The sequence below is a fragment of the Cydia fagiglandana genome, chromosome 24 (genome assembly GCF_963556715.1).
Source record: "Cydia fagiglandana chromosome 24, ilCydFagi1.1, whole genome shotgun sequence".
Lineage (NCBI taxonomy): Eukaryota > Metazoa > Arthropoda > Insecta > Lepidoptera > Tortricidae > Cydia > Cydia fagiglandana.
The window spans coordinates 1,929,442-1,946,689 of NC_085955.1; the positions used below are offsets into that span (position 1 = coordinate 1,929,442).

The following is a 17,248-nucleotide window of genomic DNA, read 5'->3' on the forward strand; positions in this document are numbered from 1 at the left end:
TTTTTTTAGCATTAGAAATTAGGTAAACAATCTTGATGTGTCGTCTGCTTTCATAAGTAATAGTTTTTGAATTTTGAAAAGCGTTTTTCAATTAAAAGACATGCTAAGATCGCTTACCTTCTTGCAAGTTCTTTCTAATGCTAAAAAAACGGACTATACAATGGGTAGGACATCAATTTTAAATGAGTTTGTATGAGTACCTCATTTTCTAAAATGTCTTACTTCAAATGAGGTGAGGTACTAGCATATTTTCAGCGTCGACTATTCTATTAATCCAACGGGCCAATGGTGACAAAAATATTTAATAAATATACATATTAATGTATTCATCACTTCCTTTGTAAATTAATAAATAATAATAATTAAGGAGTGCAATTCTGGAGGTAGAAGGTAAGAATAGAACTTATAGGAGAAAGATCCCACATAGTAACTTAATTTGCTGCTTTTATGAAACTTTTTCTAATTTAGCTCTTTAGATTGTTAGATTGTTTTGTCCTCCTCCTTGCTACTTGATATAGTTTTAAGTATAATAATCACTAGCGAGAGCGACCCGCTCCGGCTTCGCACGGGTTAACAAATTATACATACACCTAAACCTTCCTGAAGAATCACTCTATTGATAGGTGAAAACCGCATGAAAATCCGTCCAATCGTTTTTGAGTTTATCGCGAACATACAAACAAACACACATACAGACAGACGCGGCGGGGGACTTTGTTTCATAATATGTAGTGATATATTTCATAACCATAAAACTACCACATTTTTAACAAACTAAGGAGAACAAATTCAATATTTTCACAAGTCATTATTATATAGAAGTGACTAACTTACCACTTCAGATAATTTAACAGTAATATCATCAATATGATATTAAACAAAGCACCATTCGCTCCGGCCGCCGCCGGCTACATTTACATTTCATTTTTTCATGCAAAAGGCACCAAGGAAGATCCGCGGGTAAATTTAATGGCGAAAACGATGTGCATATTTTGTTATTTTGGTATAATTATAAGAATTATCACTAGGTATTAGGTATTAGAGAACTAAAATTAGCTACAGCGACGTACGAACGAACAAAATAAATAAAAATATGTCACAATCATAATTTGTCAGTCCGAAGTCGTTTACAAATAATGTTAATAAAAAGTATTGCAAATTCAAATCGTTATAATTTACATCTACATGTTTATTTTACCTATGCAAATTATACTTACTTTTTATTTAATAAACTTGAAACTTATTGAAATGATCATATATTGTGTACGCTACAGTATTATATTTCAATAATATTTTAGTCACTAAAGGATTACTGTTTATAAGCAAGCTTCGTAAATGCCTGTCTGGTATACAGAGTGCGTACCGCGATCCATGTTCGTCATGTTGCCTCCCTGTCACACTTACGTACAAATTTACAAGTGCAACAGAGAAGCAACACGACGAACTTCCTTTTGGTGACTGATTTCTCGCGCCATTTTGACAAGTAAGTTAGGATCAAAAAGGCTTAAGATGTATGAAAGCTTGCAGCGCTTACGCTTGTTGTCTTTCGTGTTTAATTTTTAACGTATTTTCGGTGGTGACGCGAGGCGATATTGAAGTACGGCGCGTGTCTGTCTTACTCCCTCTTTGGGTATTTCTAATTCATTGTTTCATTTTGAAAGGATTTTTGAGGTGTTGACGTCACAGCGAGGCAGTGAATGGTACAAACTCAACGCATTTCTCGGTGGACCTTTTGTCGTTGCAATAAGGTTTGTAGTTCGGCAGTTGACAGTGTGGGCCATTACTCGTTTCTTCATTTGAGACATTTTGAATTTTGTATGTCGGCGAGCAGGCGAGCACCTAGCGCCTCGTGCCATCCAGGGACTCTTTTGCAAGTTGTGAGGAGCGTTGAGTTTTTGAGGTTCGCGAGTGAATTTGAAAGGATAAGAGTTTTTTTGAAATTTGAAGTGTGTGAATGATTTGTGTGGCAAGAGGTGTTTGTGATGCGCGCGAGTAAATGAGTAAAATGAATAGAGGAGTGAAGTAAGACATTTTTGCGGTATGAAGTACTGCGACAAATTAACAAAATGAGTGGTACAAATGAGGTGCCTCGCGAGTGAGCGACTCAACACTAATTTCAACGTGGTTAAGCACCACCTTGTATAGTATACAAGGTGGTGCTTAACCACGTTGAAATTTTGTATGTTGTTTGAAACCCAACAAAAAGAGTAATTATGATTCAGAATTTTATTTAAAATATCTGGTTTCACACTATTTGCACATGTGATGTATAAGTTTTGAAGTAGAAAAACATTTTCTTTCAAAATAATATCTTTTAAATCACACTTTCAAATAATGTGAAAACTACTACTTACATAAAAATCAAAAAAATAGTAACTTATTTATTTTTTTGATTTCATACAATTTGAAAAATTTCAAAGTGTTTGAGCACCCCCTTGTAGTTAAGATTGCAAGATGCTTGGCGTATTTTGTCAACATAATAAGTGTAACAAAATGAGGGGGTGCCGCTTCTTCTAGCTAGAGTTTGAATTTTTCCCATACAAACGTGAACCACCCTTACAAGATTTGAAGAGTGCCCTCGTTTCCTCATAAATCTCACCATCAGAATTGGGTTTTGACAAAGACGGAACCAATCTGTATGTATATACTTACAAGTTACAACTCAACTAAAAAAATATTTTTCAATATCGATCCCAAAATGACGGAGATATCAAACATTAAAAAACCGAATTAATATCTCCTTTTTAGGGTTCCGTAGCCAAATGGCAAAAAACGGAACCCTTATAGATTTGTCATGTCTGTCTGTCTGTCCGTCCGTATGTCACAGCCACTTTTTTCCGAAACTATAAGAACTGTTGAAACTTGGTAAGTAGATGTATTCTGTGAACCGCATTAAGATTTAAACACAAAAATAGAAAAAAAAAACAATAAATTTATTTTAGAAGTTAAAGGGGGAGAGGGTGCACACATTTTACCACTTTGGAAGTGTCTCTCGCGCAAACTATTCAGTTTAGAAATAAATGATATTAGAAACCTCAATATCATAAGCGATAAGATTGCCTGTTGTTACCTCTATTGTCTTTTTTTATGTTATTGTCCATTTATTGTAAACTAAGTGTATGTGAGGCGTGCAATAAAAAGTATTGTATTGTATTGTATCATTTTTGAAGACCTATCCATAGATACCTCACACGTATGGGTTTAATGAAAAAGACATTTTAAGTTTCAGTTCTAAGTATGGGGTCCCCCCCAAAACTTATTGTTTTTTTTTTCTATTTTTGTGTTTAAATCTTAATGCGGTTCACAGAATACATCTACTTACCAAGTTTCAACAGTTCTTATAGTTTCGGAAAAAAGTGGCTGTGACATACGGACGGACAGACAGACAGACATGACAAATCTATAAGGGTTCCGTTTTTTGCCATTTGGCTACGGAACCCTAAAAAGGAGATATTAATTCGGTTTTTTAATGTTTGATATCTCCGTCATTTTGGGATCGATATTGAAAAATATTTTTTTAGTTGAGTTGTAACTTGTAAGTATATACATACAGATTGGTTCCGTCTTTGTCAAAACCCAATTCTGATGGTGAGATTTATGAGGAAACGAGGGCACTCTTCAAATCTTGTAAGGGTGGTTCACGTTTGTATGGGAAAAATTCAAACTCTAGCTAGAAGAAGCGGCACCCCCTCATTTTGTTACACTTATTATGTTGACAAAATACGCCAAGCATCTTGCAATCTTAACTACAAGGGGGTGCTCAAACACTTTGAAATTTTTCAAATTGTATGAAATCAAAAAAATAAATAAGTTACTATTTTTTTGATTTTTATGTAAGTAGTAGTTTTCACATTATTTGAAAGTGTGATTTAAAAGATATTATTTTGAAAGAAAATGTTTTTCTACTTCAAAACTTATACATCACATGTGCAAATAGTGTGAAACCAGATATTTTAAATAAAATTCTGAATCATAATTACTCTTTTTGTTGGGTTTCAAACAACATACAAAATTTCAACGTGGTTAAGCACCACCTTGTATACTATACAAGGTGGTGCTTAACCACGTTGAAATTAGTGTTGAGTCGCTCACTCGCGAGGCACCTCATTTGTACCACTCATTTTGTTAATTTGTCGCAGTACTTCATACCGCAAAAATGTCTTACTTCACTCCTCTATTCATTTTACTCATTTACTCGCGCGCATCACAAACACCTCTTGCCACACAAATCATTCACACACTTCAAATTTCAAAAAAACTCTTATCCTTTCAAATTCACTCGCGAACCTCAAAAACTCAACGCTCCTCACAACTTGCAAAAGAGTCCCTGGATGGCACGAGGCGCTAGGTGCTCGCCTGCTCGCCGACATACAAAATTCAAAATGTCTCAAATGAAGAAACGAGTAATGGCCCACACTGTCAACTGCCGAACTACAAACCTTATTGCAACGACAAAAGGTCCACCGAGAAATGCGTTGAGTTTGTACCATTCACTGCCTCGCTGTGACGTCAACACCTCAAAAATCCTTTCAAAATGAAACAATGAATTAGAAATACCCAAAGAGGGAGTAAGACAGACACGCGCCGTACTTCAATATCGCCTCGCGTCACCACCGAAAATACGTTAAAAATTAAACACGAAAGACAACAAGCGTAAGCGCTGCAAGCTTTCATACATCTTAAGCCTTTTTGATCCTAACTTACTTGTCAAAATGGCGCGAGAAATCAGTCACCAAAAGGAAGTTCGTCGTGTTGCTTCTCTGTTGCACTTGTAAATTTGTACGTAAGTGTGACAGGGAGGCAACATGACGAACATGGATCGCGGTACGCACTCTGTATACCAGACAGGCATTTACGAAGCTTGCTTATAAACAGTAATCCTTTAGTGACTAAAATATTATTGAAATATAATACTGTAGCGTACACAATATATGATCATTTCAATAAGTTTCAAGTTTATTAAATAAAAAGTAAGTATAATTTGCATAGGTAAAATAAACATGTAGATGTAAATTATAACGATTTGAATTTGCAATACTTTTTATTAACATTATTTGTAAACGACTTCGGACTGACAAATTATGATTGTGACATATTTTTATTTATTTTGTTCGTTCGTACGTCGCTGTAGCTAATTTTAGTTCTCTAATACCTAATACCTAGTGATAATTCTTATAATTATACCAAAATAACAAAATATGCACATCGTTTTCGCCATTAAATTTACCCGCGGATCTTCCTTGGTGCCTTTTGCATGAAAAAATGAAATGTAAATGTAGCCGGCGGCGGCCGGAGCGAATGGTGCTTTGTTTAATATCATATTGATGATATTACTGTTAAATTATCTGAAGTGGTAAGTTAGTCACTTCTATATAATAATGACTTGTGAAAATATTGAATTTGTTCTCCTTAGTTTGTTAAAAATGTGGTAGTTTTATGGTTATGAAATATATCACTACATATTATGAAACAAAGTCCCCCGCCGCGTCTGTCTGTATGTGTGTTTGTTTGTATGTTCGCGATAAACTCAAAAACGATTGGACGGATTTTCATGCGGTTTTCACCTATCAATAGAGTGATTCTTCAGGAAGGTTTAGGTGTATGTATAATTTGTTAACCCGTGCGAAGCCGGAGCGGGTCGCTCTCGCTAGTGATTATTATACTTAAAACTATATCAAGTAGCAAGGAGGAGGACAAAACAATCTAACAATCTAAAGAGCTAAATTAGAAAAAGTTTCATAAAAGCAGCAAATTAAGTTACTATGTGGGATCTTTCTCCTATAAGTTCTATTCTTACCTTCTACCTCCAGAATTGCACTCCTTAATTATTATTATTTATTAATTTACAAAGGAAGTGATGAATACATTAATATGTATATTTATTAAATATTTTTGTCACCATTGGCCCGTTGGATTAATAGAATAGTCGACGCTGAAAATATGCTAGTACCTCACCTCATTTGAAGTAAGACATTTTAGAAAATGAGGTACTCATACAAACTCATTTAAAATTGATGTCCTACCCATTGTATAGTCCGTTTTTTTAGCATTAGAAAGAACTTGCAAGAAGGTAAGCGATCTTAGCATGTCTTTTAATTGAAAAACGCTTTTCAAAATTCAAAAACTATTACTTATGAAAGCAGACGACACATCAAGATTGTTTACCTAATTTCTAATGCTAAAAAAAAACGAAGTAAAGTTGAGATAAATTAAGAAACTTTTACACCAAGTTTCTTAATTTATCTCAACTATAATCTCAATTTATCAACATAATAAGTCTAACAAAATAAGGGGGTGCCCCTTAGGAAAAAAAAATGTTTTTTGAACCACCCTAACATATAGTGATACTGGTGTATTTTAAACAAACCAAGCATTTACATTCAGAATTGTGACATTTGATGAAGTGAAACTGCTGATGATGATCAGAATGGAACTCTTCAACGACGCATAGCTCATGTTTGGGGATGTGTCTTCGTTATGTTTGTTAAGCACGTTAGATTTTTAAGTCATATTTTCGTGAAGCTCAAGTTCTGATGATGGGATCCATAAGGAATCGAGGGAACTCTACAAATCTTAATGGCATTGTATAGTGACTCTTGTATTTTCATCAGGCAAACAAGGATTTACATTAAGAACAGTGGCATTTGATGAAGTGGTATTGCTGATGGTGATCAGAACGGAACTCCTCGACGACTTGTCTTTTTCTAATTGATTGTTAAGCAAGTTACCCCACTGGCAAAACAAGCAAGATTTTGAATTCGACTTCTACCTGAACCTGGACCCGGACGCGGACCCGGACTCGAGATCACGAATTCGGACACGGACCCGTTTTCTATTTGGTTGGTGTAAATGGAGTTGGTGAATTTTTTGATCAATTCGGGCGAAAACTGGAAGGTTAGGTATCATAAAATGTTCATGAAGAGAAATTGTAAGAGATGGTATCATTACCAACAACTGTGGAAAATACTGTTTAGTTACTCTTTATTTAAAAATAGCAAAATCAAATTGCATAATTTCATTCGTTTTCTCCACTGTACACAGAATAAGTAATGATATTTAGACTAGACAAAAAAATTCAAAATCGCTCTCCTTCTTGATGCGACTGGCAAATCATATTACTTTTTGGAAACCGGGTTTTTTAACCTAATTAGACCCCGCTGAATCCGATCCGGTTGCTCGATCGAAATCTTGACCGGAAGTGAGATATTTGACATTAAAGGTCCGTTTTTTTCGTTTTTCGTAAATAACTCTTAAACGGTGGTGTATAGCAAAAAATGTTCTATTACATAAGTAATATGCATTAAATTGCCTACAAGAAAGATTCAGTACAATTTTTCGCTAGGATCAATATTAAAAGAGATTTTAACGCGGGAAATTTAATTATAATCACTTCTAAGGTCCAGTTTTTTAGGTTTTCGTAAATAACTCATAAACGGTGGCCAATATCAAAAAATGTTGTTAGACGATAATAATCTACACAAAATTTTGAACAAAAAAGATTCAGTACACTTTTTGCAGGGATCAATATTTAAAAAGATAATAAAGAGGGAAAGTTAATTATACTAAATTCTAAGGTTCCTTGTTTTTTTTTTTTCGTAAATAATTTGAAAAGTATGACTCATAGAAAAAAAAATCTTATACATAAATAATAAACGTAAAATTTCCTACAAGAAACATGCAGTACACTTTTCGCTAGGATCAATATTCAAAAAGACAAAGCAGCGGGTAAGTTAATTATAATCAATTTTAAAGTCCCTTTTTAGTTTTTTGTAAATAACTCGTAAACGGTGTCCCATAGCGAAATAGGTTTTTAAGAATAAATTATCTACATAAAATTTCCTCCAAAAAACATCTAGAACACTTTTCTCTAGGATCAATATTTCAAGCGATATTAAAGGAAGAAAGTTAATTACAATCAGTTCACAGGTCACTTTTTTTTAGTTTTTCGTAAATAACTCGTAAACGGTGGCCCGTTGCAAAACAATATTCTACATAAATATTAAACATAAAATTGTCCACAAAAAAGGTTCTGTACACTTTTTCGCTACGATCAATATTTAAAGAGGTATTAAAGGGGGTAAGTTAATTATAATCAATTTCCAGGTCCCTATTTTTAGGTTTACGTCTATATAGGTAGAGAACTATTTTATTTTATTTTATTTTCAAAATTTAGACCCAGTAGTTTCGGAGATAAAGGGGGGGGGGGTATTTTTTTGTATTTTAATGTTTTATTTTGGGGAAGGGGGCTTTATCTCCGATACTACTGGGTCTAAAATTTTGAAAAGATATACAGAATAGAATCTATAGATGACAGAAAAACCTATTAGAATTATGTAGCCAAGCGCGAGTCGGACATTACTTAGTTTTTGAACCGATCCCTACAGGTTTTTTAAAGGCAATTCACTCGCGTTTAACATATAAAATACACTGTTAAAAATTGGGTAATGTACGGAACCCTTGCAAGGCGAGTCCGACTCGCGCTTGGCCGGTTTTTATTCATTTTGAGGTACGGAACCCTAAAAAGAGAAAAGCGTTCCATATGTCTTTCGTAGAAAATTTTATATCGATTATTTATTTACAAGAACATTAAGAACTTATTTTGCTATGAGGCTTATTTTACGAGTCATTTGCGAAATCCTAAAAATAGGGACCTGGAAATTGATTATAATTAACTTACCCCCTTTAATACCTCTTTAAATATTGATCGTAGCGAAAAAGTGTACAGAACCTTTTTTGTGGACAATTTTATGTAGAATATTGTTTTGCAACGGGCCACCGTTTACGAGTTATTTACGAAAAACTAAAAAAAGTGACCTGTGAACTGATTGTAATTAACTTTCTTCCTTTAATATCGCTTGAAATATTGATCCTAGAGAAAAGTGTTCTAGATGTTTTTTGGAGGAAATTTTATGTAGATAATTTATTCTTAATAACCTATTTCGCTATGGGACACCGTTTACGAGTTATTTACAAAAAACTAAAAAGGGACTTTAAAATTGATTATAATTAACTTACCCGCTGCTTTGTCTTTTTAAATATTGATCCTAGCGAAAAGTGTTCTGCATGTTTCTTGTAGGAAATTTTACGTTTATTATTTATGTATAAGTTTTTATTTTGCTATGAGTCATACTTTTCAAATTATTAACGAAAAAATAAAAACAAGGAACCTTAGAATTTATTATAATTAACTTTCCCTCTTTATTATCTTTTTAAATATTGATCCCTGCGAAAAGTATACTGAATCTTTTTTGTTCAAAATTTTGTGTAGATTATTAACGTCTAACAACATTTTTTGATATTGGCCACCGTTTATGAGTTATTTACGAAAACCTAAAAAACGGGACCTTAGAAGTGATTATAATTAAATTTCCCGCGTTAAAATCTCTTTGAATATTGATCCTAGCGAAAAATTGTACTGAATCTTTCTTGTAGGCAATTTTATGCAGAATACTTATGTTATAGAACATTTTTTGCTATGTGCCACCGTTTAAGAGTTATTTACGAAAAACGAAAAAAAGGGACCTTTAATGTCAAATATCTCACTTCCGGTCAAGATTTCGATCGAGCAACCGGCAAATTCGGATTCAGCGGGATCTAATTAGGTTAAAAAACCCGGTTGCCAAAAAGTTATATGCTTTGCCAGTCGAAATAGATTTTATGAAAAATATGACCAGTCTAATTACTATATATGTTCAGAATATTATTTGAATAAACTTAGGATAGGATACTTAGGATAGGAAATAAATGTGTGTTTTTATATCTTTAAACCCAATTACTAAGTAGACTGCACATACATTAAAGTCACATTAAAATTCCATTTTGCGAAATAGAGATTTCAACCTTTAACTTTGCAAAAGTAGATAATTGAAATATTCTAAAAGCAATAAAAATAGATTAGGTTAGATTCGAGCTACAATGACATTAGTTTGGGTTCAAGGCAAGGTTGCAGGGCCTCAACAAGGGAAAAAAGGGGGAGGGACTGTTGGCCTGGCTCAGTGAGCCAGAACTGACCCACTTATCCCTACTACTGCCGTAAGCAGGTAATGAATTCCCAATGTATTAAGTTTAGGTTTAATAAATTATAAATATATTTTATTAATAACATAATAATATACAAATATGTATAAGCATAAAGTAATAAATAAGCCTACAGCTATTAATAATGTCCGTAATCTGTATAATCCCAAAATACGGATCCCTCGTATGTGGATGCTGCTTACATAATCTCGTCTGTCAAGGTGTTTCGGCAGGAAAGGCCTTGGCAGACTTATAAATTCCTGAAATGAGGGTTCATACCTACCGACTAGAATTGGTTTCATGGTGGTATCAGATGGGTTACTGTACGGTAACCGATGGTCATCTTGCTTATAATCTCGTCTGCCAAGGTGTTTCGGCAGGAAGAACCTTGGCAGACTTATATATTTCTAAAATGGGGGTTCATATCTACCAACTGGAATTGGTTTCATGGTGGTATCAGATGGGTTAGTGTAGGGTAACCGATGCCGACCTTGCTTACATAATCTCGTCTGCCATGGTGTTACGGCAGGAAAAGCCTTGGCAGACTTATATATTCCTGAAATGAGGGTTCATACCTACCGACTGGAATTGGTTTCATGGCGGTATCAGATGGGTTAGTGTACGGTAACCGATGGTCATCTTGTTTATAATCTCGTCTGCCAAGGTGTTTCGGCAGGAAAAACCTTGGCAGACTTATATATTCCTAAAATGGGGGTTCGTACCTACCGACTGGAATTGGTTTCATGGTGGTATCAGATGGGTTAGTGTAGGGTAACCGATGCCGACCTTGCTTACATAATCTCGTCTGCCAAGGTGTTTCGGCAGGAATAGCCTTGGCAGACTTATATATTCCTGACATGAGGGTTCATACCTACCGACTGGAATTGGTTTCATGGTGGTATCAGATGGGTTAAATTAGGGGTCCCGCTGGCCACCTTTGAGAGCGTCTGCCAAGCACTTCCGGCAAAAAAAATACTGGCAGACTTCGCTTTTATGTGTCTACATGTAAATTTCTAACTGCTGCCATAACTATTATTTCGGTATCAGATGGGTTAAATCAGCCCCCTTTTTTCGCACCGGAAGTGGCCTTCTTTTTCGTACTTTCGGCAAGTTCCGCCGTGGCAGACTATCGAATTCGGACTTAGCATCACTTTTATGGTTTCCCATTGTGTATTTCATCGTGGTATCAAGTCGGTTAGAAAATTTGCGGCCGGCTCTTCTACTACACGGGGACAATGCCGTGATTATCTAGATTTTAGGCGAATGACCTAGGGTAAGACCACCAGTGAATGAACACTTAAGCAACTATCCAAGTTTGAAAAATCATTGCTCAGCATTCATTAATAATTGGAATAATTAACTACAATTGAATCAATCCTCATTTAATAAATAAGAAAGTAATTTCTGCGATTTTTAATTACTTTCGTAGTTTTTGAGTTATACCAGTATTTACCAAAAACTACCCAAAAACCTAATGAATGAACATAAAAACTAGTGAATGAACACCGAAAAACCCAGTGAATGAACATTATTTAACTCTTTTTAATTAGCATAGTAAAATCATTGTTATCACAAACACCCGTTTCCGGCTCTATTTTAATAGGTATAGCGATAGCGTTTATATCTTTTTATCCCTCCATATTGACTTCGAATCGATTAGAATGTAATAAAATGATGGTTATTCACCAATAACATAGAAACCCGTTACATATTAAAAGGAAAAAATAAAATCAACCATTAAAACAAGAACTAACGTGCATATTTTGATGAAAAGGGGTCATGATCACCAAATAACGCTTAAAATAATAAACTTGTCACTGCATTGTTCGTGGTTACACTGTTCATACATAGAATTAGTAGAAATCCAATAAATGAACAAGCCAAATTTTGTATTGTTCATACATAGGCATGACAAATCTAGTAAATGGACTATAGAAATTTGGTTTGTTCCAATACTGGCTAAATGAATCAGAATCGTTTTCTATGCAGAATCACAAAAAACAAGCTCAATACGATTACGTTTACATATATATTTGGGAAAAAAATGAAATCTACGCGACACCAGTAAATGAACACACTGTTCATTTACTGGTTTTAGAACATTTGATGAGCCAGTAATGGAACTATAAAAAATAAAGACTTAATCGCATAATACGCCGACAAAGTTTACATAAATAGAAGGTTCAACTCTTAATCTAACCAAATAACTAAACTTTGTACTGGTAAAGATTAAATAAGCACTTCATATGTTGCTCCAAACGTACACTGTTCTTATCTGGGATCTAATATGTCCATACAAAACTTCAAATCCAGAAATACGTAAACTTCAAACGCCTGTCACATCCTAACTGGTCGAAAATAAATTTATTACGGGTTGTCATTGCATAGGAAATAGAGTTGTTAATAAGAAAAAAAATAAGAGAAGTGGAAGAAATTGCTATATTTCTTATTTTAGATAAAAAACGTGATTTTGTTCATTCACTGGGGGGTGTTCATTCACTGGAGGGTTTACCCTAGTTCCTATTGCACTTGTACTGTAATAGTACCTACTTATTTGTACCTGGAGGCCTGGGGGCCGATTTTTGAATTTCGATCGTTCGATTTCGTCACTCGAAAATCGGTGGAAAACGGCTAAATGCTAATTTTGGAAATACGAGCGATAGAAATTGGGAATCTAGTGGTATTGACCACTCGTTTTCAATTCTATTAGTAGAATTTAAATGTCTAGTACGTAGTGGAGATATTATCGAACGAAATACACGAAATCGAGCGGTCAAATTTCAAAAATCGGCGCCCTGTGTGCTGTTGGCCCCACGCACGCCCCCCGAAAATCCGGGACGCCATGATATACAAAAAACACTCACATTTTAGGTGCATAAGTACAGTGTCCGGCCGTCAAAATGAAGTTCTCACTGATGATGGTACCTCCGCATACTGTGGACGTCGAGGAACCGTCTCCGAAAATCAGCAACGCCTGCAATCAAAAAATGTTGGTACTAATCTGATGAGTACCTACTATTTATTCTCGGTTTACATACAGCGACAAAATATACATAATATAGACGAAGCTCTCTGTAATTAATTAATAAAAATAAGTATAATAGCTCGTGTTAGCGTAAACAGACCAGTCTCCACAAACAGCACCCGTTCACTTTTCCACGGGCAGTAGTTACCGCGGCTCATGTTGTGCGAGTAGACTACGACGCTGTCGCACGGGTACACCAGCTGCTCGCATTACACTATGCATGCGACCAGAGCGCCCAGCACTACTAACTCACCATGTGAGGGAACTCGTCCCGCTTGGCATCCTGCCCTCCGACGATCAGCTCGTCCGCGTTGTGCGAGCAGTAATTACCGCGGCTCTTCTTCCCCGTGTAGTCCACGCCGCGCTCGCACGGGTACACCAGCTGCTCGCATTACTCTTTGCATGTGATTAGAGCACCCAGCAATACTAACTCACCATGTGAGGGAACTCATCCCGCTTGGCATCCTGCCCTCCGACGATCAGCTCGTCCGCGTTGTGCGAGCAGTAGTTACCGCAGCTCTTCTTGCCCGTGTAGTCCACGCCGCGCTCGCACGGGTACACCAGCTGCTCGCATCACTCTATGCATGTGATTAGAGCACCCAGCACTACTAACTCACCATGTGAGGGAACTCGTCCCGCTTGGCATCCTGCCCTCCGACGATCAGCTCGTCTGCGTTGTGCGAGCAGTAATTACCGCGGCTCTTCTTCCCCGTGTAGTCCACGCCGCGCTCGCACGGGTACACCAGCTGCTCTTGGTATTCTATGCACTCTGAAATTTTTGAAATAAATTATTAGTTTATCCAGGCCAGCAAAATAATAGAAAAGTCAACAGATGGTAAAACCAGTTTCGTTTTGACGAGCAAACGAGGAGTGTTATAATACACTAGCTTTTGCCCTTGACTTGACTTCTTGATGTCCTTCCCCGCTCGGGACTCAATCTCTATACCAAATTTCAACTATATCGGTTCAGCGGCTTAAGTGTGAAGAGATAACAGACATCAGACAGACAGACAGTCAAACATAGAAGAATAATACTATACGGAAACGGATTCCGTTGCCGGGCGTCAGACCGTCTACAACCCCTGAGGATGCCTCGTAGAGAGGCGAAACACGTGTCGAGTATTATTCTTTTGGTGGTGGTTTGTTATATATATTTATTTGCGTATTTATTTTTGCGGTGGGAGCTGGGTGGGAAAATTAATAACCATAAACATAATACTTACATTGGATACAATATTAAAACTAAAGTTAAACTAGAAATAAAATAAAAATACAAACTATAAAATATAATTGCATGTAAAAAATACGCAAGTTAACGGGTTAGCCATGGGTTAGCAGTAGCACTGATTGACTAGCACGTTATCTTTTACGCGGATTAGCAAAGTAATATTTTGGGTTAATTAGGCTACGTCAGCCACCTGAGAGCTCACACACGGGCTCAAACCGGCTAGGACAGGATGATATTGATGATGTCTCTACTGGGCATCAAGACACGTTTTGTCCACCATCTGCCGACATGGGTTGCTGGCATACTTTGAGCATCTAATGCGAAGAGGAGCTGAGAGTCTCGAGAAACTGGTTGTGATTGGAGTGAAAGGCAAGAGAGGTCGCGGTCGCTCGCCAACTGGACTGATCAAGTTAGAGAAGCCACTTCCTCGAGCAAATTCTATAGCAGTGAGGGCAACTAATGAATCGAGACCGATGGAGACAGCTGATCAAGGATGTAAAACCTAGTGATCATCCTCAGGAATGAGGGAACGACTGAAGAGAGAGATAGCACGTACTGTCAAAAGCCTTCCTCCCAGTCTTGTCTGCGGTATCCTTCTGAGGCACGGGTGCGCACGTGTCGTCTCCTATGGCTCCAGGGACCAGCTCCTTATAGTCCGCGATGGGGGGCGTGTACTCCGTAGTGGTGGACCTATGATATAACACATGTAATCTATATGTCGGCGGCCAATCGTAAGATCAGGCAAATCGTGAAATAGTCAATTACACAAACGGGTCTACCGCGATATAATTTCATTGTTTTTACTTTTAATTCCAACGTTTCAGCTGAGTTGCACCAGCTGTGGTCACGGAAAGACTGACGTCCCAACAAATGTCAACGGATGTCATTAAACTTTAACGGGTAGCTGCAATTTCTTTGTCTACCCCGAACATTTTTATAAACTAATTTCGGGTAGTTTAGTGTTGTTTTATTAATATCTCCGTTGACATTTGTTGGGACGTCAGTCTTTCCGTGACCACAGCTGGTGCAACTCAGCTGAAATGTCGGAATTAAAGGTAAAAACAATGAAATTATATCGCGGTAGACCCGTTTGTGTAATTGAATATGTGTACAAAACGCGAGAGTTTAAAGTGTTAAATCGTGAAATTCCTAGGCATATCGTGAAATGTGAAAATCTTTGACTCGCTCCCTGAGTCGACGGAGTCCCGCTACGCTGGGCTCCTATGTCTGGGCAGTTTGCTCTTCGGGCATCTGAAGCAACCTAACGAACCTATCCTACCTATATATTGGTTTAATGTGACTATATAATCGTCAAAACATGACACAGGAACAGGAACATTACGATCTGCCTGATCTTACGATCGGCCTCCGACATATACATCTTAGCGCCACTTGCACCATTCCACTAGCCCGGGGTTAACCGGTTAAACCTGTAGTTACCATGGTTACCCATACAAAGTCATATTTACCGGACAATCATATTTACCGGTCATTCATATTTACCGGACAATCATATTTACCGTACAATCATATTTACCGGACAGTCATATTTACCGAGCAAAGTGGAGAAGACTGAGCAGGAAAGCGGATCCTGGCGCTAGGCCGGGAAAACGCTAGGTCGAAGAAGAGTCATATTTACCGGACAATCATATTTACCGGATGAAAGGCGTGGTGGCCACGAAGCGATCCTCGGTCCCGCCGATATTACTATCAGTGCAGCATATTATAGGCTCTTCACCCCTGAATCCGCATCGCTGAAAAAAAACAGATATTTTGGTAACTTAGATTTTCGAATGGGGATCGAAATTTTTCGTTCTCCAAGCGAATTTTTTCTTATTTTTTTTATGACGATATTAAGAGCCAACAGGAGTGGTCATTTCTCCATACAAACGTAGTCCTCGTTTTCCTTGCAACTTAAGCATCTGTAGCTATTCAAAGCAATCACAAACCGCAATAGAGCATCAGCATTCTGTTTTTTTTTTGGTGTAATATACTTGGTCAAGCAGATCTTGTCAGTAGAAAAAGGCGGCAAATTTGAAAAATGTAGGCGTGAAGGGATATCGTCCCATAGAAAATTTGAATTTCGCGCCTTATTTTACTGACAAGATTTACTTTTATTTCTGTTCAACATTGTGCAGTAGCCGCTTATGTAATACCTATCTTTAAGTAAATCGTATGTTTTCCCTCACGGGACAGGCTTCTGCCTAGTGTGGGGGTCAGTATAAACTGTAAATGTTCTCATGTTTTTTGGAAATAAACTATTTGTATTTGTATTTGCTTGACCAGCTATATTTTTGAAAAAGGAAACACCAAGTTTATGTTGCTAGTTGCTAATTAAATATCGTCCGACCTAATGTTGCTAATAAAATATTAAAAAATAAAACGAACAATATAATATATGAACCGACCGCGTAATACCTACATAATAACTAAATTGATTAGAAACCAGTTCTTAAGTTGTTTTACTGATACTCGTAACTCGTTTGTTTTTTAGATTTATTTTTGTTTTGTAGTTTAGTGTTTGGGACGATCACATTCTGGCATTTTAGCTCCTTGGCCTTTGAGTAAAAAAAAACCGGACAAGTGCGAGTCGGACTAGCGCACGAAGGGTTCCGTACCATAATGCAAAAAAAAAACGGTCACCCATCCAAGTACTGACCCCGCCCGACGTTGCTTAACTTTGGTCAAAATCACGTTTGTTGTATGGGAGCTCCACTTAAATCTTTATATTATTCTGTTTTTAGTATTTGTTGTTATAGCGGCAACAGATATATATCCGTGAAAATTTCAACTGAGTGAGATACAGCCTGATGACAGACGGACGGACGGACGGACGGACAGCGAAGTCTTAGTAATAGGGTCCCGTTTTACCCTTTGGGTACGGAACCCTAAAAACGATCCTCCATGCATAATGTGATCAGATGAACAGGCAGACAAAGGATAACTAATAATTACTTTTGATCGTATTTTCACGGAAG

General features: G+C 36.8%; 1 protein-coding gene across 1 annotated transcript in view; it reads right to left on the bottom strand.

Moving 5' to 3' along the window:
- The window catches only part of LOC134676585 (serine protease snake-like), a 40,207-nt gene that overhangs the window by 9,525 nt on the left and 13,434 nt on the right, over positions 1-17,248 (bottom strand). The window contains exons 3-8 of the mRNA XM_063534977.1: positions 15,927-16,024; positions 14,827-14,960; positions 13,656-13,811; positions 13,478-13,614; positions 13,296-13,424; positions 12,882-12,991 (exon numbers count right to left, since the gene is read on the bottom strand). Of these exons, the coding sequence (XP_063391047.1) occupies positions 12,882-12,991; positions 13,296-13,424; positions 13,478-13,614; positions 13,656-13,811; positions 14,827-14,960; positions 15,927-16,024 (764 nt within the window). The remainder of the gene's footprint in view (positions 1-12,881; positions 12,992-13,295; positions 13,425-13,477; positions 13,615-13,655; positions 13,812-14,826; positions 14,961-15,926; positions 16,025-17,248) is intronic.